Source organism: Pristiophorus japonicus, chromosome 6, assembly GCF_044704955.1.
Source record: "Pristiophorus japonicus isolate sPriJap1 chromosome 6, sPriJap1.hap1, whole genome shotgun sequence".
NCBI lineage: Eukaryota > Metazoa > Chordata > Chondrichthyes > Pristiophoridae > Pristiophorus > Pristiophorus japonicus.
Window position 1 is genome coordinate 30,665,948 of NC_091982.1, and position 21,853 is coordinate 30,687,800.

General features: G+C 40.8%; 1 protein-coding gene across 1 annotated transcript in view; it reads left to right on the forward strand.

Moving 5' to 3' along the window:
* Positions 1–21,853, forward strand: part of kdrl (kinase insert domain receptor like) — a 262,118-nt gene that overhangs the window by 23,622 nt on the left and 216,643 nt on the right. The window contains exon 2 of the mRNA XM_070882714.1: positions 6,489–6,585. Within this exon, the coding sequence (XP_070738815.1) occupies positions 6,489–6,585 (97 nt within the window). The remainder of the gene's footprint in view (positions 1–6,488; positions 6,586–21,853) is intronic.

Consider the following 21,853-nt stretch of genomic DNA (forward strand, 5'->3'; position numbering starts at 1 on the left):
CAGTACATTACCCCCAATACCATGTGCTTTAATTTTGCACACCAATCTCTTGTGTGGGACCTTGTCAAAAGCCTTTTGAAAGTCCAAATACATCACATCCACTGGTTCTCCCTTGTCCACTCTACTAGTTACATCCTCAAAAAATTCCAGAAGATTTGTCAAGCATGATTTCCCTTTCATAAATCCATGCTGACTTGGTCCGATCCTGCCACTGCTTTCCAAATGCGCTGCTATTTCATCTTTAATAATTGATTCCAACATTTTCCCTGCTACTGATGTCAGGCTAACCGGTCTATAATTACCTGTTTTCTCTCTCCCTCCTTTTTTAAAAAGTGGTGTTACATTAGCTACCCTCCAGTCCATAGGAACTGATCCAGAGTCGATAGACTGTTGGAAAATAATCACCAATACATCCTCTATTACTAGGGCCACTTCCTTAAGTACTCTGGGATGCAGACTCTGGGATCAGGCCACGGGGATTTATCGGCCTTTAATCCCATAATTTCCCAAACACAATTTCCCGCCTAATAAGGATATCCTTCAGTTCCTCCTTCTCACTAGACCCTCGGTCTCCTAGTACTTCCGGAAGGCTATTTGTGTCTTCCTTCGTGAAGACAGAACCAAAGTATTTGTTCAATTGGTCTGCCATTTCTTTGTTCCCCATTATAAATTCACCTGAATCTAACTGCAAGGGACCTATGTTTGTCTTCACTAATCTTTTTCTCTTCACATATCTATAGAAGCTTTTGCAGTCAGTTTTTATGTTCCCAGCAAGCTTCCTCCCATACTCTTTTTCCCCCCTCCTAATTAAACCCTTTGTCCTCCTCTACTGAATTCTAAATTTTTCTCAGTCCTCAGGTTTGCTGCTTTTTCTGGCCAATTTATATGCCTCTTCCTTGGCTTTAACATTATCCTTAATTTCCCTTGTTAGCCACGGTTGAGCCACCTTCCCCGTTTTATTTTTACTCCAAACAGGGATGTACAATTGTTGAAGCTCATCCATGTGATCGTTAAATGTTTGCCATTGCCTATCCACCATCAACCTTTAAGTATCATTTGCCAGTCTATTCTAGTCAATTCATGTCTCATACCATCAAAGTTACCTCTCCTTAAGTTCAGGACCCTAGTCTCTGAATTCACTCTGTCACTCGCCATCTTAATAAAGAATTCTACCATATTATCTTCACTCTTCCCCAAGGGGCCTCGCACAACAAGATTGCTAATTAGTCCTTTCTCATTACACATCACCCAATCTAGAATGGCCAGCCCTCTAGTTTGTTCCTCGACATATTGATCTAGAAAACTATCCCTAATACACTCCAGGAAATCCTCCTCCACTGTATTGCTATCGGTTTGGTTAGCCCAATCTATATGTAGATTAAAGTCACCCATGATAACTGCTGTACCTTTATTGCACGCCTCCCTAATTTCTTGTTTGATGCTATACCCAACGTCACTATTACTGTTTGGTGGTCTGTACATAATTCCCACCAGCGTTTTCTGCCTCTTGGTATTTTGCAGCTCCACCCATACAGATTCCACATCATCCAAGCTAATGTCCTTCCTTACTATTGCATTAAGTAAGTGTGTGAATGCTGTGTTAGTTTGATATTTGTCCATTTGGATTCATAATCCCTTTATAGAATTTTGAAAGGACCTCGCTACCACAGGGCGTGGTTGAAGTGAAGAGTATAGATGCATTTAAGGGGAGGCTAGACAAGCATATGAGGGTGAAGGGAATAGAAGGTTATGCTGATAGATTTAGTTGAGGTAAGACAGGAGGAGGCTCGAGTGGCGCGTAAATGCCGGCATGTACTGGTTGAGCCGAATGGCCTGTTTCTGTGCCATATATCCTATGTAATGCAATGTGATAAAGTAGAATATTATTCACTTTGAACTACAGAGGTTTCATCATCATCATAGGAAGGCCCTCGGAATCGAGGAAGACTTTCTTCCACTCCCAAAGTAAGTTCTCTGGTGGCTGAACAGTCCAATATGAGAGCCACAGACCCTGTCACAGGTGGGACAGACATTTGTCGGGGGAAAGGGGTGGGTGGGGCTGGTTTGCCACGTGCTCCTTCCGCTGTCTGTGCTTGACCTTTTCACGCTCTTTGCGTTGAGACTCAAAGAACACAACACCCTCCCGGATGCACTTTCTCCACCTCAGGCGGTCCTCGGCTAGGGTCTCCCATGTGTCACTGGTGATGTCACATTTTACCAGGGAGGTTTTGAGGGTGTCCTTGCAAAGCTTCCGCTGACCACCTTTGGCTCATTTACCATGAAGGAGCTCTGCATAAAACATTTGCTTAGAGAGTCTCATATCTGGCATGAGAACTATGTGGCCTGCCCAGCGAAGCTGATCGAATGTGGTCAGTGCTTTAATACTGGGGATGTTAGCCTCGACGAGGACACTGATGTTGGTGTGCCTGTCCTCCCAGGGGATTTGCAGGCTTTTGCGGAGACATTGTTGGTGATATATCTCCAGCGACTTGAGGTGCCTTCTATACATCGTCCATGCCTCAGATCCATACAGAAGGCCGGGAATTACTACAGCCCTGTAGACCATGAGCTTGGTGGTAGATTTGAGGGCCAGGTCTTCAAACACTCTTTTCCTCAGATGGCGGAAGGCTGCACTGGCGCACTGGAGGCGATATTGAATCTCCGCATCAATGTCTGCCTTTGTTGATAAGAGGCTCCTGAGATATGGGAAATGGTCCACGTTGTTGAGGGCCACACCGTGAATCTTGATGACTGGAGGGCAGTGCTGTGCGGCGAGGACAGGCTGGTGGAGGACCTTTGTCTTACGGATGTTTAGAGTAAGGCCCATGCTTTCATATGCCTTATTGAATACATTGACTATATCCTGGAGTTCAGCCTCAGAATGTGCGCAGACACAGGCATTGTCCGCGTACTGTAGCTCAACGACAGAGGTTGGGGTGATCTTGGACCTGGCCTGGAGGCGGCGTCGCTTAAACAGCTTCCCACTGGTTCTGTAGTTTAGTTCCACTCCAGAAGTTTATAGCACAGAGAAGGCCATTTGCTAGAGCTATCCAAAACTGATCCCACTACCCTGCTTTATCCTCCTACCCTTGTATCTTTCTCAGATTTAAAAGTTTTATCTAATGTTCCCTTATAAGATCTAATAGTCTCTGCTTCAGCCACTCCCTGTTGCAAAGAATTCCATGCTCCAATAACCCTCTGTGTAAAGCCATTTCTCCTCACGTCTCTCCTCACTACATTAGTGATCATTTTAAATTGATGCTGCATTTGGAAAAGATTTGTGATAAAAGCACACAAAATATTATTTTAAAAATTCAAGCCCAGATCCGGCCACAAGTATCATGTTTTGTAGTTTTGGGGTTTGCATGATTTTTAATAAATAAAATTTGCATTCAGAATTAGTGCAAAGAAAACATTTTTCTGCGTCTACTTTGAAAGGTTAGATTTCCCCCCCTCCACTTGAGAGGTGTTTAAGAGCTAAAGCCATGATTATAGGTTGCACTCTTATCTACTAGGGTTTGTTTCATCAAAGCTCGACATTCATTTGAAATGTTGCTGGTTAAAGTGCATTCCAAGCACTTCAAATAGTAATGAAAGGACATAGAAAGAATAAAGAGTGAGAGATAGAGTTACTGCAATCTTATATAATATGTGTCATTTTTGTTCAAGCACGCCACAATATAATTAAAGGGACAGGGTACTGTTTTTTGGGGCTCTTCGGCCTGAATTCATGCTTGTCAAATGGAGGATCTTAATACATCCTCATGCATTTCAGGCCTCCAGGTGTATAATCTTTAGGTGTGTAGTTTCTGTATAATTCAATTCAAAAGCTACTGTTCATTCCTAGAATACTTTCAAAGGCATGATAGGCAAATGGTTCCTATTGATTTTGCAGTTTGTTTGTGAGAATATATTGTTCACTTTTGCATCCAGCTGCCTGATTTTCTTCCATCTTTTGAAATTAAGATGTGGACACTGCACCATACTGGAAGAGCTGTCAAGACCTGATTTTATCAGAATACAAGGCACAATTTTATTTAATTTATATAATAAATTATCTATGGTCATTTGGTGATTATAAGTATGTTTTTATACACAAGATGGCAAGGGAGTTGGGAGAGAGCCTTCATAAACTCACTCCACAGAGACATGTGGTGCCAGAATCATGAGCTACTTTGTAACATTTGACATTTGACATATGACAATTTACAATGGTAAATGTTGATAGAAAAGTGTGATACAAAATGGTGACAACAGGAAGCAAGGTTTGTGAACAAGAATTGTGTACCCTATGCAAGATTTATAATAATATATAGATACTGCCTTCTTGTTTTTGGAGAAGAGATGCAAATTAGAATCTACTCTTGAGCTAAAAGAAAATGTCAACAAAGTGATTAAAATGGGATAATGTCAAGTTTATAACAGAACTGTTTCTTTGTCCTGTATTCTAATTCAATAATGACAACCAACTCAGTTGGTAACACTCTCAACGGTGATTCAGAAGATAGAAGTTCAGATCCCACTCCGGGACCTAAGAACATCATCTCAACTGGCATTACATTGCAGTACTGTTACAGAATGGGAGGTGCCACTATGGGATAGGATATATTAAATGGGATGTTGAACCAAATTCTTGCCTGGCTCTTCTGGTGGATCAAATGGATATTGAAGGTCAATTGGCAATATTCTACTCGAAGAGCAAGGAGTTCTCCAGGTATCTTGGCCAAGATTCTACCTAAAATTTGATCTGAATCTATTCAAATGATCTCAGATCCCAAATCATGAGTTCTTTTCATCCTCATAGTTTACAAGATTACCTGTTTTATTGATGGTCACTTTAAGATCATATCTAAGGCTGGACATTAGTATTGGTGACAATGACGGACGGTCACTTAGCATTTTTTATGACATTCCTCGATCCACTATTTCAATGGACACATTAACTCATGTAAAATGATTGCATTAAGGCCATCAGTGAAGTAGCAGACACAGAAATGTCACAGAAATGTGTTAAGCATTCATTTGCCAATATCATCAACAGCAATTTCTATTTTATGGTTGTAAAAAGAGAATGATAGTGCTAACATCCAGTAAATGCATGTTTGATGTCCCATGTACATTTAATTAAATTAATGTGTACTTATGTATCAAAGGTAGAAACTGGCAGTAATGCCAGGCAGAAATATTTGCTAAATAGGTCATCTATTAGCAGGCATTGAGAGAAACTTGAGTCATGATAATCAGAAAAACAAAATGCCTTGGGCAACATTTTTCAACAGAACTTGAAAACATGTTTTATATGCCTGCATCTGCTATAGCTTGCAGCTTAAGAAGACTTGTTTTTGAATGTAGCATTTAGTTCATCTGGGTTTTATAGTTACTGAAATTACATAGAGAATGATAAAAAAAATATTTTTTTGATCAGGGCCACAGATGAACAAAATACAATTCAGGCCTGGGAAGGGGACGTGATCCTGGGGAAGGGGCTTTGAGTTTTTTTGTGGGTCCAGGAGGAGCATTCCTACTCCTCCTGGGCCCACAAAGATAAAAACTTAACATTTCCGGACCCATTTTTTTGAGCGGCCTATCGTGGTTCCTTTAAGGACCGCTGGTTCGGCCACTCAGTGCCTGGTATACTGAGTAAAATGTGCACAGTGTAAACTCCACCAAAGTTCTGCATGGCCACTCGGCTGCGCAGTGGTCTGGCGGTCCTGCGCAGGCTGATTGCTGGCTTTTATATGTGCGCAAATTTGAATGGGCCGCGCAGCCACTTAAAGGGACCATGTACCAAAAAAAAAATAAGAATGAACCTTACACTCCACCCATTTGTACCTGAATTTTGCTTTTGAGGTTCCGATTTGCATGGTTAAGCAGCCTTATGCCTGTTTCAGGTTTGCGGGCTGCTCATCCATTTACAGGCCCACCTGAACATTTCATCAGCTAGGCTTTGGTCGGCAAAGGAGCAGCTGAGGTACCCTCTGATTTTCAGTGATCAGTGAACCCTGTTTGAAGTATGCCAACCAATGGCGGCCTGCAGCCCACAGACCAGAGCCCAATTTACTCGTTTAACTGAAGAATATTTGACAGGAAACAACGTCACTGAGAGATAGTGGGGAGCGGAAATAATGAAAAGGCCTTTTACAAGGTTGATCCTCCATTCTCGACATCAAGACAATAGTTTAAAATTCCCGTTGTTTAATCCACTTAATGGAACTTTGGCACTGCCAAGTTTATGCAGGTTTTGGTCCATTAAAAATCAGTTATGCACCTTTTATATTGTTTTTTTATGTGACCGATGTTATGTATCAACAAAAACAGTGAACTTATCATACCAATAAAATTCCGTAATTGATGCTATCAGTCACTGTCAATGCTGTTACAGTAACTTCTCGTGACTTGTTAATCAGCGCTCCAGTGAAGTTGGCCTTTTTGAACCACACAGCGAATGGTATGTAACTAAAGGCATGCTATGGTTTTTCTTTGTTCAGGTTCAGCTCCTCAAGTCAATCTGATTGCACCAGAACTGACTATATCTGACAAGCAGCTGGTCATTGAAGTAAATGGATCACTCACAATCACATGCAGGTGAGGTTACATTTACCTTTTTGCCATAAGGTACTTCTTTCTATTTTCCTCTTCTCCCTCGCCTGCTTTCTCTCCTTACAGCGAGTCATCATTTTAATTGGCATTCAAGAGATTCTATCGGCGATTCTACCCTATAGATCAACTAATAGGTCAGGTGACCAGGTTGTTAGATTTATCAAAGTGGTCCATCGAATCATGGAGCCTGATTGAAAACTGTCCATATATCATACATAGTTACTCCCTCTTCTCTAATCATAACTAGCACAAAGCAAATGGTTATACATTACTGTGGGTTCAGTCACTATGACAACATTAATTAAAGCCAACTAGTTATAAATATTAATACAAAATCAATATACTGTAAGTGCTGGTAATCTGAAATAAAAACAGAAGATGCTGGAAATACTCAGCAGGTCTGGCAGCATCTGTGGAGAGAGAAACAGAGTTAGTGTTTCAAGTCGATGACCTTTCATCAGACTTGGCTAAAGTTATAGATGTAATTGTTTTTAAGCAAGTACAGAGGCAGGGGAAAGGGGAAGGGGAGGAAAGAACAAAAGGAAAGGTCTGTGATAGGGTGGAAGGCAGGAGTAATTAAATGACGAAAGGGAATATTGTGCAAAGCAAAAACGGTAGTAATGTGATAAGTAAAGAAACAAAAGACGAGTCTAGAGGAGGTGCAAATGACAACAGCAGAATCATTACCAGAACCTGCTGTCCCGAAAAATGGGAGCAGTGGTTATGATCTGAAACTGTTGAACTCAATGTTGAGTCTGGAAGATATAAATACTGTTCTCTATTATTCATCACATTCAACCAATAGAAGTCGCCATTTTACAGCTGACTATATGATACAAGCATCTCAATGTAGGAACAAGATGGGTCTTTTATCCATCTATTCTTCCTATTGAACATTTCATAATATATTTGTATAGCATTTTATCACTTCAAAAATTTCCAAATATTTCATGCAATTTAATTAGTTTTGAAGCATTGGAGACCTGTAAGCAACACAGCCATACTGCACTAGCAACATCCCACAAACAGCAATGACCAGTTAATCATTTTTTTGGTGCTATTGATTAGGGGAGGAATGTTGGACTGGACACAGATTTCCATATTCTTCTTTGAGTAGTGCCATAAGTTCTTAAGCATTCGTCTGAAACACCGGCACAGTCAGATGGCATTGTGGATTAATAGTTCATTCAAAGGTAGCCACCACCCATCCTTTGATTGGATGTCTATTTTGCAAGCAGACTACTTTTTAAATTATTTTTAATGCATACCAGTCAGGAAATGTCTAGTTGTCAAGGTTTTTGTCCATTTTAGCATTTCTTTTGTCCACTGTTGCAGGTTTTACAATAAAATATCAAAACCAGACCAATTTGAACTATTCCAGCATATGTAAAACCACGAAATCCTTCACATGGAGTTCAGTGCCGCCAACAGAGAAGCAGCAAGTCCTGATTCTAAAAATATTGAGAAAGAAAGAATCCACATAAATACCTTACATAATAACTATGAACCATTGGAATACCCCAAAATATATGTAGGAACTAATACAAAACGGTATAAAAATGAATATAAAGAAACAAATGATAAAGAGCATCACAGCATCTCAACAAAGAGCTGGCAAATGGGTAAAAGCCAGGAAAAGTTTAAAGTATTCTCCTAAATCATACTTCTGACACAATTCTCTGCCCATTTTTGGCAAAAGGTGGCAATCCAGAAGGCACCTCCAACATGGCATAGGAATATCAGTCCAAATTATGTGAGTTACCTATGGATCTGAAGGTTCTGGGTTTGAAGAGTGCTACCAAGTGACCTAAGAGGATACATAATTAACCCCCTTTTGGCCGATCTCAGCCCCACCTTAAATACCTTTCACAGCCTTTCTATATCTCTAGACGCTCTTTCTCTAGAAAGATGTTGAGGAATGTTTGGCTTCTGCCAGAAACGAGCATGAAGTCAGCAGAGCATCCGCACTGCCCACTCAAAGCCAGTTTTGGAAGGCCTGAACCATTTTTAGGCTCACCTCTCATTGAAATGCCACAGGCGAGCTGCAGACATCAAACGTGCAGATCGGCGTTCGTGGTAGGAAAAAAAATAGGCCGTCTCCCACGCTGAGCCAAATGGCAGTTTGAGTGAGGATGGGGAGAGTTGGAAAACCTGCTCATCCTGGCCCCACAAAAATTAAGATGTAAAAATTCTTCATCAATTTTTGAGGTGGCCTCCAGCAGTCCTTTTAAGGACCGCTGGCTAATTCAATCAGTGCCTGGTACAAATGGGCGGAGCATGCGTGGCATACGCTTTGTCCATTTATAGCTGAAAATTGCAATCAGGGTCCTACGGTCAGTCTAAGACCCCGATTTGCAGATATAAGCAGCCTCCCATTGGAAAAGACAGGTTTGCTGTTCGCTGGTTTACAGGCCTACCTGAAACATGTGAGAAGCAGAAAGCAGCAATTGAAAATCGAGCTCCAAATTAGTTTTGAGTCTATTTATTGTGTTCACTTCAACTAGTTCTGCAAGTCTGTTCCACCTGGTTTACCTTTGTAATAGTAATTTAGAACATAGTCCAGTTATTTGATTAAGGCCATTTGGCCCATCAAGCTCACTTCATCAAACCTATGTATGACTGTTCTATTGCAGACCCCCCTCATACACCAGCTGCTGATTCCTTACTATTTTCCTGTGCTTCCTGTTTTTTAAACCCATTGTCAAAGGGAACAATTTGTTTGAATCCATTTATCAATTCGCTTTCTAAACGTAAATTTTCAAAGTTTCCTATATTCCAAAAAGAACAAGCCAATATTCATCAAGCTGTCCTGAAATCAGCTTAGTTAATCACCTCTATTCCCTCTATGAGGCAATAATACCTTTAAACAGATGCAGTTGAATATATTGTGAATAAATCACTGCCAGTGCAACTGTTCTATTTAATTGATGAGTTGTCCAGCATTGAGCATTCTTTCATCGCTTGCAAGACAAAGTATTTGTTTTACGCCAAGCAATGCTCACTGCTGATCAAAATAGATCGAAGAGTGCATTTGTTCAGGGAGATCCTGTCAGGTAAGTAATATTTCACACAAAGACATCTCTCAGAATGAAAAAAAGCAGCATACAAGAGTTAAAGGAATGTCAATTCAATGTTTTTGAGGCTGGTCTATGACATTTAGTTAACCTTTTTAACAACCCAAACTACAATTTGAACCTAACTTTAAAAATAAGACCAGGGAAAGGAATAGGGTTAAATAAACAGTATATAGGACTGGGACAGGGTGGGAAGACCTTAACATAACAGGGAGCAGGATGGGAGAGATGAGATACTCTGAAAACAGGATGATTAACTATCTACGCATGTGTAACCTGGCTTGATTTAAACCTGCAGTATCTTTTCAAACTGACAGGGCAAATATTTATCTGTATTGCGCTGATTGTTAATTTGAACCTCAGAGCATTTCCAGTTCACTTATTTTAGTTTTATGTTAAAAACGACAGAGCTGACTACTTTATTTGTTATTTATCTGTGATTGTTTTTATGCTGTTTCCGAAATAAAAACAAATATAACTCTATCAGGTACTATGTATGTCATTGTGTTTTTAAAGTTAGTCACACTGAGTGAAATCTAAAATATACTTCTAGAATGTAGTTGATTACAATACATGATCAATTATACACTTGAAGCAGGCATTTCAGTCAATGGAAAAATATACTTCAAATAGGAATTGTGCAAAATTAGTTAAGCTGCTTTGAGGTCAGCATGTCAATGATTCAAAGGAAAACTGAGAGGTACGATAATGAGGTCCAATAGCTTATGGATATCATCCAAACCCATAGAATGTGCTGTACTCTTGAATACTTTCCATAGTATTTTATATTATTTACACTAAATCATCCTACAGGAATAGCAGAATTATTTGAAAATTTTCCAAAGAGAATTTCCCATTGGGCCCAAAATACCAAAGATGTAACTGGGTGGATCTCTGGGGAAACACTGGAAAATGGAGTGGAATTGTGTTAAGTCTGAATTCTGTCTCATTTTTTAGCTCCAGACATTTTCTGATGGGGATGGGGAAGGGGGGGAAATGAGTGCATCTTCTGCCGGCCCCACTCTCCATCAATGATGTCGGTCAAGGGAGTTCCTGGGCTACCCCTGGAAATCTGCCCTAAATGCCCTGAAAAGACTTCAGCAGAGCTTTTGTCAGCTGAGTGTTGACTGAATTACACTGAGGCACCAGAAACAGCCATAGATCATGCCAGACGTAAGGTGAGCAATATTAGAGGGGATTGATTACATTACGGTTTATGACTTCAATTGGAACAAAGTTCCCTTGGAGGCACTTTTTCTTTGGCCTGGCAAATCTGAGAGATGTCCTTTTATGAAATAGGAGGAGAAGTTGATAAAGAAGCAAAAACGCAGATAGGATCCTAGGTTTTAAAATAGGGGCAGAAGCAAAGAATATTGCTCTACCTATACAAATCATTAGATAAGCTGAAAGTACAATATTGTATCCAGTTTTGGGCTCCTTGCCTTTGGAAGAATGTCAAGGCCATGGAAAAGATGCGAAATAAATTCACTAAGATGATACCAAGGATGAGAGGATTTAGATATAAGGAGTGATTGGAAAAATTAAGTTCCTTTCATTAGAACAGAGAAGGTTAAGAGGGTATCTGATTGTATTAAAAATATGAAGGATTTTGATGAGCTAAATAAGGAATCTCTTTCTACTGGTTGGCAAGCCAGTAACGTAACTAGAGGGTGTGCATTTAAGATCATCACTAAAAGAATGAAGGGAATAGTCAGGAAAATTAATTTACATAGGGAGTTGATGCAACACAGAATGAGAAAGGAAAACAATTAAAGGGTGCAGGGAAAGGGCAGGTGAATGGGTCTAAGTGGATAGTTCTTTCAGTGAGCTAGCACAGCTGTGCTGTAAAGTTCTGCATTTCTAAGCATTACCCATCTGAAGAGCCTACATTTTGCATTATACTCATCACTCCAATTAGATCAGTAGTGAGCATCACTTGGCAGAACGCAAATGCACACATACAAAATCTATTTTATGTGTTAACATTGCTGAGCAGGTTGCTCCTTTCCATTTCAGGATGCATTGAAAAGTCCCATATCATATTAGCTCAGTGAGATATGCGTTATAAAAGGGTCAACATTTATCTGCAGTACCTGTTACGCCGTTAGATAGCACTGTGATTGGAAATTGTGGTGTTAAATGCCTGTCACATAACCTTAAATGCACAATGTGTTAAAACTGAGACTCCTCATCCAGCCCAGTAGACAGATACTGTTTCCTAGATTATGCTATGTAATTAAGGGATCTTTGTTTTGTGTTGTGGTCCCATGCTAACTAGAAACTGGACTGAGGCTGTCCACTTACAGCATTCTGGAAGGATAAGACAATAGACTAGGGGGAAGATTTTCTTTGGATGCTATGCATAACAAAATCATAACCCTGTTTACAAAATCTGCATTTACAATTTTGCTACACATAGTGCACAGAGGAAACTTAACCAAAAATGTTTATATGGAAAATTAAACTGGTATTGTCATGTGACAAAACAAAGGTATTTTATGCAAAAACAGAATATTATTTTTAATATATTATAATGTTCTTCTGTATACTGTAATCTGTTTTGGAAAATTTAAAAAGGAATTTAGAATAACCTTGTGCTCTTTCTGTTGTCAAAGCATTGGGGGCATTATTCGGTACTGCCTCGTGACAGCCGCCGGCGTGAAAATATCACTCCACGACCGATATTGGGCTTACCGCTCCTGAGAGGAAGTGGAGCACAAAATATCTTGCTCCACTTCCTCTCGGAGGCGGGAGCAGGGTGCAATGCCATGCGAAGTTTGCAGTGCTACACGGTGGGCCCATACTCATTGGAGTTTAGAAGAATGAGAGGTGATCTTATTGAAATGTATAAGATTCTGCAGCGGCTTGACAGGGTAGATGCAGAGAGGATGTTTCCCCTCATGGGGAAATCTAGAACTAAGGGGCATAGTTTCAGAATAAGGGGTCGCCCATTTAAAATGGAAAAGAAGGGGAATTTCTTCTCTGAGGGTCGTGAATCTATGGAATTCTCTGCCCCAGAGAGCTGTGAAGGCTGGGTCATTGAATATATTTAAGATCGTGATAGACAGAATTTTGAGCGATAAGGGAGTAAAGGGTTATGGGGAGCGGGCAGGGAAGTGGAGCTAAGTCCATGATCAGATCAGCCATGATCTTATTGAATGGCGGAGCAGGCTCGAGGAGCCAAATGGCCTACTTCTGCTCCTATTTCTTATGTTCTCATGTTCTCTATAATTTTCACCCCGCGAGCGGCCCGCAGCCCAGCGTTGCCCGCGGCAGCATTACCAAATTTTCGCTCTGAGGTAAAAAGGACGTTGCTGTCGTCATTATCGGCAGCACAGTGGTGCGGGGCGTTACCGGCAGAAGTATGCGCTACCGGTTACCGCCGCCGTTGCAAAACGCCCATGGAATTTCACGGGAGTCGGTAGCAGCGCCACACCTGGGTGAAAAGTCATTATCGCTCCCCCGGGGCGTTAACGGAAGGTCCAAACGCTCCCAATTTTTCCCCCATTGTATCTATAAATGTTTTTCATTGCTCAATGTTTTATAACTTGTTATTTTCTGAAAAATCCCTTTTCAAGTCATACTTATTCTTCAAAACTGTCTTTTTGACCTGTTTCGCTTACACTTTTCTCCAAGTATACATTACAGTCTGAGAGTGAATAATCTGTGAAATGTGTTTCGAGCATAAAAGAAAAACTTACAACTCTTGCATACTGCATCCTAAAGTTCTGTATGCATTTAAAATAAGTAGATCTTAAAACCAGGCAGGTTATTATAGATTGAGAGCACTAATGGAATGGAATGAGATGTCCAACTTAGCTCAGGGAGTTCACTTCAATGTGGAAATATTTTTATTGATTTTTTTTTAAAATGACTGCCCCCATATTTCATTTTATATCTCATTACTCTCCAAGGCATGCAGCTCACTTCACACAGCACAAACCTCGCTGGAAGGACAGTCTCCATGTAGCAGAGCTGCTATTAGTTAAAATGGGTATAATATCAAATTGCTTGGTGAGTCTTAGGCTGAAAAATTCCACTTGTCAGCCTACCCGGGGCAATTACTTTCCATACTTTGATGAGTTGAAAAACAAAGCAAGAGTCTGCATCTAACAGTCTGTGTTAATCCCTCCATCTCCAATCGCTCATTGTTTCTGTCTTTGATTTATTTACGCATCCTGTTCTTCCTGGTCTTTTGGAACTTTACCCAGCCCACTGATTATAATTGATGGTTAAATAATTAAATTATAATAGTATAGCTGTATTTATAAAATGACCCAGATTTTGCTGGAGCGGGGCATCTCATGACGTGCCCTGTTACATGCAAGGTAACCAGGACTGGGAATTAAATATTCAGGGGTAGTTGACAATCTGGAAGGACAGACAGAAAGGAAAAGGAGGTGGGGTAGCGCTATTTATAAATTACTGCAATAGTATGAAACAATATTGGCTCAAATGATAAGGGTGTTGAAACAGTTTGGGTGGAGATAAGGAACAATAAGGGGAAAAAGTCACTGGTGGGCGTAGTCTATAGGCCCCCTAACAGTAGCAACTCTGTTGGTTGAAGCATAAACCAGGAAATAGTGGAAGCTTGTAAAAAGGGAACAGCAATAATCATGGGTAATTTTAACCTCCATATCGATTGGACAAATCAAATTGGTCAGGTTAGCCTTGAGGAAGAGTTCATAGAGTGCATAAGGGATGGATTCCTTGAGCAGTATGTAACTGAACCAACCAGGGGGCAGGTTATCTTAGATCTGGTCCTGTGCAATGAGACAGGATTAATAAACAATCTAGTAAAGAATCCCCTCGGAAAGAGTGATCATAGCATGATTGAATTTCAACTTCAGATGGATGGTGAGAAAGTTGGATCTCTAACCAGTGTACTTAACTTAAATACAGGAGACTATGAAGGTCTGAGGGCAGAGTTGGGTAAAGTGGACTGGGAAAATAGAATAAAGTGTAGGTCGGTTGATGAACAGTGGTGTACATTTAAGGCTCAAGAAAAATATATTCCAGTGAGGAGGAAAGGGTGTAAGAGAAAAAATAGCCATCCGTGGCTAACTAAATAAATAAAGGATGGTATCCAATTAAAAACAAGGGCATATAAAGTGGCCAAAACTACTGGGAGAACAGAAGACTGGGAAGCTTTTAAAAGCCTACAAAGAACGACTAAAAAAAATGATTAAGAAAGGTGTTATGTCTTTAGATGCTTTGATAATGATTCCACAAGTCAATCCATTGCACTTGAACTGTAGTGATCTTAGTCCATTTAATATAACTCCAAAAAGCCTGCCTTTTATACTAGGCCTGGCACACCTGTACAGATAACCTATAAATCTCCCACTGCAGTGCCCTCTGGTGGCACATCATTTGTAATAGTACAAGCAGTAAACATGTCTGGATACATGACAAAAGGGAAGATAGACTATGAAAGTAAACTAGCACAAAATATAAAAACAGATAGCAAGAGTTTTTATAGGTATATTAAAAAGAAAAGAGTGGCTAAAGTAAATGTTGGTCCCTTAGGGGACAAGACCAGGGAACTAGTAATGGGGAACATGGAGATGGCAGAAACTCTGAACAAATATTTTGTATCAATCTTTACTGTAGAGGACACTAACAATATCCCAACAGTGGATAGTCAAGCGGCTATAGGAGGGGAGAAACTTAACACAATCACAATCACTAAGGAGGTGGTACTCAGTAAGATAATGGGACGAAGGCAGATAAATCCGCTGGACCTGATGGCTTGTATCCTAGGGTCTTAAGAGAAGTAGTGGCAGGGATAATGGATGCATTGGTTGTAATTTACCAAAAATTCCCTGGATTCTGGGGAAGTCCCAGCAGATTGGAAAACTGCAAATGTAATGCCCCTATTTAAAAAAGGAGGCAGACAAAAAGCAGGAAACTATAGACCAGTTAGCCTAATATGTGTGATTGGGAAAATGTTGGAGTCCATTATTAAAGAAGCAGTAGAAGGACATTTGGAAAAGCAAAACTCAGTCAGGCAGAGTCAGCATGGATTTATGAAAGGCAAGTCATGTTTGACAAATTTTCTGGATTTTTCTTGAGGATGTAACGAATAGATAAAGGTGAACCAGTGGATGTGGTGTATTTGGACTTCCAGAAGGCATTTGATAAGGTGCCACATAAAAGGCACAAGATAAACATTCACGGGGTTGGGGGTAATATATTGGCATGGATAGAGGATTGGCTAACTAACAGAAAACAGAGAGTCGGGATAAATGGTTCATTCTCTGGTTGGCAACCAGTAACTAGCGGGGTGCCGCAAGGATCAGTGCTGAGAACCCAACTATTTACATAGAAACATAGAAAATAGGTGCAGGAGTAGGCCATTCAGCACTTCGAGTCTGCACCACCATTCAATATAATCATAGCTGATCATGCACTTCGTACCCCATTCCTGCTTTCTCTCCATACCTCTTGATCCCTTTAGCCGTAAGGGCCACATCTAACTCCCTTTTGAATACATCTAACGAACTGGCCTCAACAACTTTCTGTGGTAGAGAATTCCACATGCTCACAACTCTCTGAGTGAAGAAGTTTCTCCTCATTTTGGTACTAAATGGCTTACCCCTTATCCTTAGACTGTGACTCCTGGTTCTAGACATCGGGAACATTCTTCCTGCATCTAACCTGTCCAATCCCGTCAGAATTTTATATGTATCTATAAGATCCCCTCTCATTCTTCTAATTTCTATTGAATATAAGCCTAGTCGATCCAGTCTTTCAATCTATATTAACGACTTGGAAAAAGGGACTGAGTGTAACATAGCCAAGTTTGCTGACGATACAAAGATGGGAGGAAAAGCAACATGTGAGGAGGACACAAAAAATCTGCAAAAGGATATAGACAGGCTAAGTGAGTGGGCAAAAATTTGGCAGATGGAGTATAATGTTGAACTTACACTTTGGCAGAAAAAAATCAAAGAGCAAGTGATTATTTAAATGGAGAAAGATTGCAAAGTACAGCGAGACCTGGGGGTACTTGTGCATGAAACATAAAAGGATAGTATGCAGGTACAGCAAGTGATCAGGAAGGCCAATGGTATCTTGGCCTTTATTGCAAAGGGGATGGAGTATAAAAGCATGGATGTCTTGCTACAGCTATACAAGATATTGGTGAGGCCACACCTGGAATACTGCATGCAGTTCTGGTTTCCATATTTACAAAAGGATATACTTGCTCTGGAGGCAGTTCAGAGAAGGTTCACTAGGTTGATTCCGTGGATGAGAAGGTTGACTTATGAGGACAGGTTGAGTAGATTGGGCCTCTGCTATTGGAGTTCAGAAGAATGAGAGGTGACCTTATCAAAACGTATAAGATTATGAGGGGGCTTGACAAGGTGAATGCAGAGAGGATGCTAGCACCTTTCATGATCTCAGGATGTCCTCAACACTTTACAGCCAATTAAGTACTTTTGAAGTGTAGTTACTGGTAAATGTAGGAAATGCGGCAGCCAATTTGCGCACAGCCAGCTCCCACAAACAGCAACTTGATAATGACCAGATAATCTGTTTTTAGTGATGTTGATTGAGGGATAAATATTGGCCAGGACACCAGGGATATCACCCCTGCACTTCTTCGAAATAGTGTAATGGGATCTTTTGCATCCACCTGAAAGAGCAGATGGGACCTCGGTTTAATGCCTCATCTGAAAGACAGCACTTCCAACAGTGCAGCATTCCCTCAGTACTGCGCTGGAGTGTCAGCCTAGAGTTTTCTACTCAAGTCTCTGAAGTGGGTCTTAAACCCACAGCCTTCTGACTCAGAGATAAGGGTGCTGCCAATTGAGTCACGGCTCTTATTCAAATAGTACGATAACATCAGTGGTAGGAAAAATAATGGAATACCTACTAAAGGAGAAAATAGAACAACATCCAGAAGCCAAAAATATAATAATGAATAGTCATCATGGATTTCAAAAGGGTATATCTTGCTTGACCAACCTCATTGAATTTTTTGAAGAGGCAACAGAGAGAGTAGACAAGGGTATTGCAGTAGATGTAATTTATCTAGATTTTCAAAAGCCTTCGATAAGATACCACATAATAGACTAATGAATAAGGTCAGAGAATGCAGAGTTGGGGACAGGTAGCAGATTGGATAGCTAGCTGGCTTCAAGACAGAAAGCAGAGAGTAGGGGTAAAGGGTAACTATTCACAGTGGCAGAATATGGGTTGTGGTGTTCCACAAAGATCAGTGCTGGAACCACTGTTGTTCACAATTTATATTAACGATTTAGACTTTGGAATCAAAAACACAATTTCTACATTTGCAGATGACACCAAATTGGGGGGAATAGTCAATAATGAGGAGGACTGCAACAAATTAAAGGAGGACATTAATAAACTTGCAGAATGGGCATATAATTGGCAAATTGAATTTCAACACAGATAAATGTGATGTATTACATTTTGGTAGGAAGAATAAGGAAGGCACTTATTACTTAGAGGGTGAGAGTCTGGGATGGTTGATCAAAGGTGTCTCAGTGTACAAATAAACAAGTCACTAAAAGTAGCAACACAGGTTGTCAAGGCCATGAAAGAAAGCAAACCAAGCACTAGGGTTTATTTCTAGAGGGATAGAATTGAAAAGTAGTGAAGTAATGCTAAACTTGTACCGAACCTTGGTTAGACCATACTTGGAGCACTGTGTACAATTCTGGTCACCATATTATATAAACGATATAGAGGCACTGGAGAGGGTGCAGAGAAGATTTGCAAGGATGATATCAGAAGTGTGAAGCTATACTTATCAGGAAAGGATGAACAGGCTGGGTCTCTTTTCGTTTGATAAAAGAAGGCTGAATAGTGACCTAAGAGAGATCTTTAAAATTATGAAAGGTTTTAATAGAGTGGATACAGAAAGAGTGTTTCCACTTGTGGGGAAGATCATAACCAGAGGCTATCAATATAAGATAGTCACCAACAAATCAAATAGGGAATTCAGAAGAAACCTCTTTACCCAGAGAGTGGTGAGAATGTGGAACTCACTACCACAGGGACAGCTGAGGCAAATTGTATAGATGTATTTAAGGGGCGGCTAAATAAGCATATGAGGAAGAAGAGAATAGAGGATTATGTCAATCGCGTTAGATGAGGAAAGACGGAAGGAGGCTCAAATGGAGCATAAATGCTGGCATGGATTGGTTGGGCAGAATGGCCTGTTTCCGTGCCGTATATCCTATGTAATCCTATCATGCTACATCTATTTTTCAAGATTAAGTTCCCCGCATAAAAGTTCAGGTAATACCGGTGATAAATGAAATATAAATTTGTTAGTTCAGGAAAAGTTCTGCTCAGTCAAAAATGACTGCGGAGATGTTAAACCATATTTCCAGCACCCAAGCCTCTAATTATTCTGAGCTAGTATTACTGATCCTACAAAAAGCATTGCAATTATTTCCATTTAAGGGAGACTACATTAAGTGTAACAATTTTGTCTTCATTTTCTCTTTTCCTGATGTGACCCTTTCTTTCTGTTGAGAGGCTGAGAAATGGTATGGGCAACACATTTGTCTAACAAAATGTGGATCCAATTTGTAAGCAAAAATATGGAAAGAAATATACCTTAAATGGCATTTTAAATGGAGAAGTGTAAGAAGACATTGGGCAGCAGATACAAAGGTTAAGAAAGTTGCAATGCAACTAGATAACATCATAAAAAGCCAAACAGATTCATTTGTTTGGTGTTAGAGGTATGGGGACAATTTTCAACTAGAGTGCACATTGCCCCATGATTCCAGAAGAGATCAAAAACATGTTCGTGTTCATAGCCCTATCTAAATATTTTGGACCAGCTGCCAATGCTCACCAAGCATACATGGGCAGCTCACCACTGGCTAGGGTATGCAGGGAATTTGATGGCTCCTCCATGGATCTAAGCCAGAAGTCAGGCCCTGGCGAGTGGGGACAATCCAGGGTAGTGTCACTGAATGGCTGGCAGTGAAACTTAAGGTTTTTGTGGGGCCACGAGGAGAATTCATGCACAACTGGCCCCACAAAAATCATTGCAACATAGCTTTTCGAGCTAGGTGGCTTCCAATGGCCCCTTTTAAGAGTTGTTGGGCCAATCAAAACCAGGTACAAATGGGGGGAGCATGCATTGAATACCCTCTGCCCATTGGTACTGGAAAATTGCAGCAGCAGAGTCCTACAACTGGCATGGGACCTTGATTTAAATATTTAATAAGACTCCTGCTTGTTTCGGGCAGAAGCACTAGCTGACCATTTCAAGACCGACTTCAAAATGTAGTTGGGCAAGCCACAGGCAATCATGAGGGTTGGAGGGGGATATTTTTCCCCAATTTTCAACTGCCCTCATTTCCAGTATGAACAGAGAGGTAGCAGTTGAAAATTGCCCCCATAGGGTAGAAAACCAATGAGGTATGAAAAGTTTGTAAAAGACCTGAGTATTGTGTGGTATTCTGGGCATCCAATTCTAAGGAGGATATAAAAGCAATGTGAAAGATGCAGCATAAACAAGAGGTCACAAGGTTAAGATAATCATGAAAATAAATAAACATAGAAACATAGAAAATATGTTCAGGAGTAGGCCATTTGGCCCTTCGAGCCTGCACCACCATTCAATATGATCATGGCTGATCATTTTTGCAACTTTAGTACCCCATCCCTGCTTTCTCTCCATACCCCTTGATCCCTTTAGAAACATAGAAACATAGAAAATAGGTGCAGGAGCAGGCCATTCAGCCCTTCTAGCCTGCACCGTCATTCAACGAGTTCATGGCTGAACATGAAACTTCAGTACCCACTTCCTGCTTTCACGCCATACCCCTTGATCCCCCGAGTACTAAGGACTTCATCTAACTCCCTTTTGAATATATTTAGTGAATTGGCCTCAACTACTTCCTGTGGTAGAGAATTCCACAGGTTCACCACTCTCTGGGTGAAGAAGTTTCTCCTTATCTCGGTCCTAAATGGCTTACCCCTTATCCTTAGACTGTGACCCCTGGTTCTGGACTTCCCCAACATTGGGAACATTCTTCCTGCATCCAACCTGTCCAAAGCCGTCAGAATTTTAAACGTTTCTATGAGGTCCCCTCTCACTCTTCTGAACTCCAGTGAATACAAGCCCAGTTGATTCAGTCTTTCTTGATAGGTCAGTCCCACCATCCCGGGAATCAGTCTGGTGAATCTTCGCTGCACTCCCTCAACAGCAAGTATGTCCTTCCTCAAGTTAGGAGACCAAAACTGTACACAATACTCCAGGTGTGGCCTCACCAAGGCCCTGTACAACTGTAGCAACACCTCCCTGCCCCTGTACTCAAATCCCCTCGCTATGAAGGCCAACATGCCATTTGCTTTCTTAACCGCCTGCTGTACCTGCATGCCAACCTTCAATGACTGATGTACCATGACACCCAGGTCTCGTTGCACCTTCCCTTTTCCTAATCTGTCACCATTCAGATAATAGTCTGTCTCTCTGTTTTTACCACCAAAGTGGATAACCTCACATTTATCCACATTATACTTCATCTGCCACGCATTTGCCCACTCACCTAACCTATCCAAGTCACTCTGTAGCCTCATAGCATCCTCCTCGCAGCTCACACTGCCACCCAACTTAGTGTCATCCGCAAATTTGGAGATACTACATTTAATCCCTTCGTCTAAATCATTAATGTATAATGTAAACAGCTGGGGCCCCAGCACAGAACCCTGCGGTACCCCACTAGTCACTGCCTGCCATTCCGAAAAGTACCCATTTACTCCTACTCTTTGCTTCCTGTCTGACAACCAGTTCTCAATCCACGTCAGCACACTACCCCCAATCCCATGTGCTTTAACTTTGCACATTAATCTCCTGTGTGGGACCTTGTCGAAAGCCTTCTGAAAGTCCAAATATACCACATCAACTGGTACTCCTTTGTCCACTTTATTGGAAACATCCTCAAAAAATTCCAGAAGATTTGTCAAGCATGATCTCCCTTTTACAAATCCATGCTGACTTGGACCTATCATGTCACCATTTTCCAAATGCGCTGCTATGACATCCTTAATAATTGATTCCATCATTTTACCCACTACTGAGGTCAGGCTGACCGGTCTATAATTCCCTGCTTTCTCTCTCCCTCCTTTTTTAAAAAGTGGGGTTACATTGGCTACCCTCCACTCGATAGGAACTGATCCAG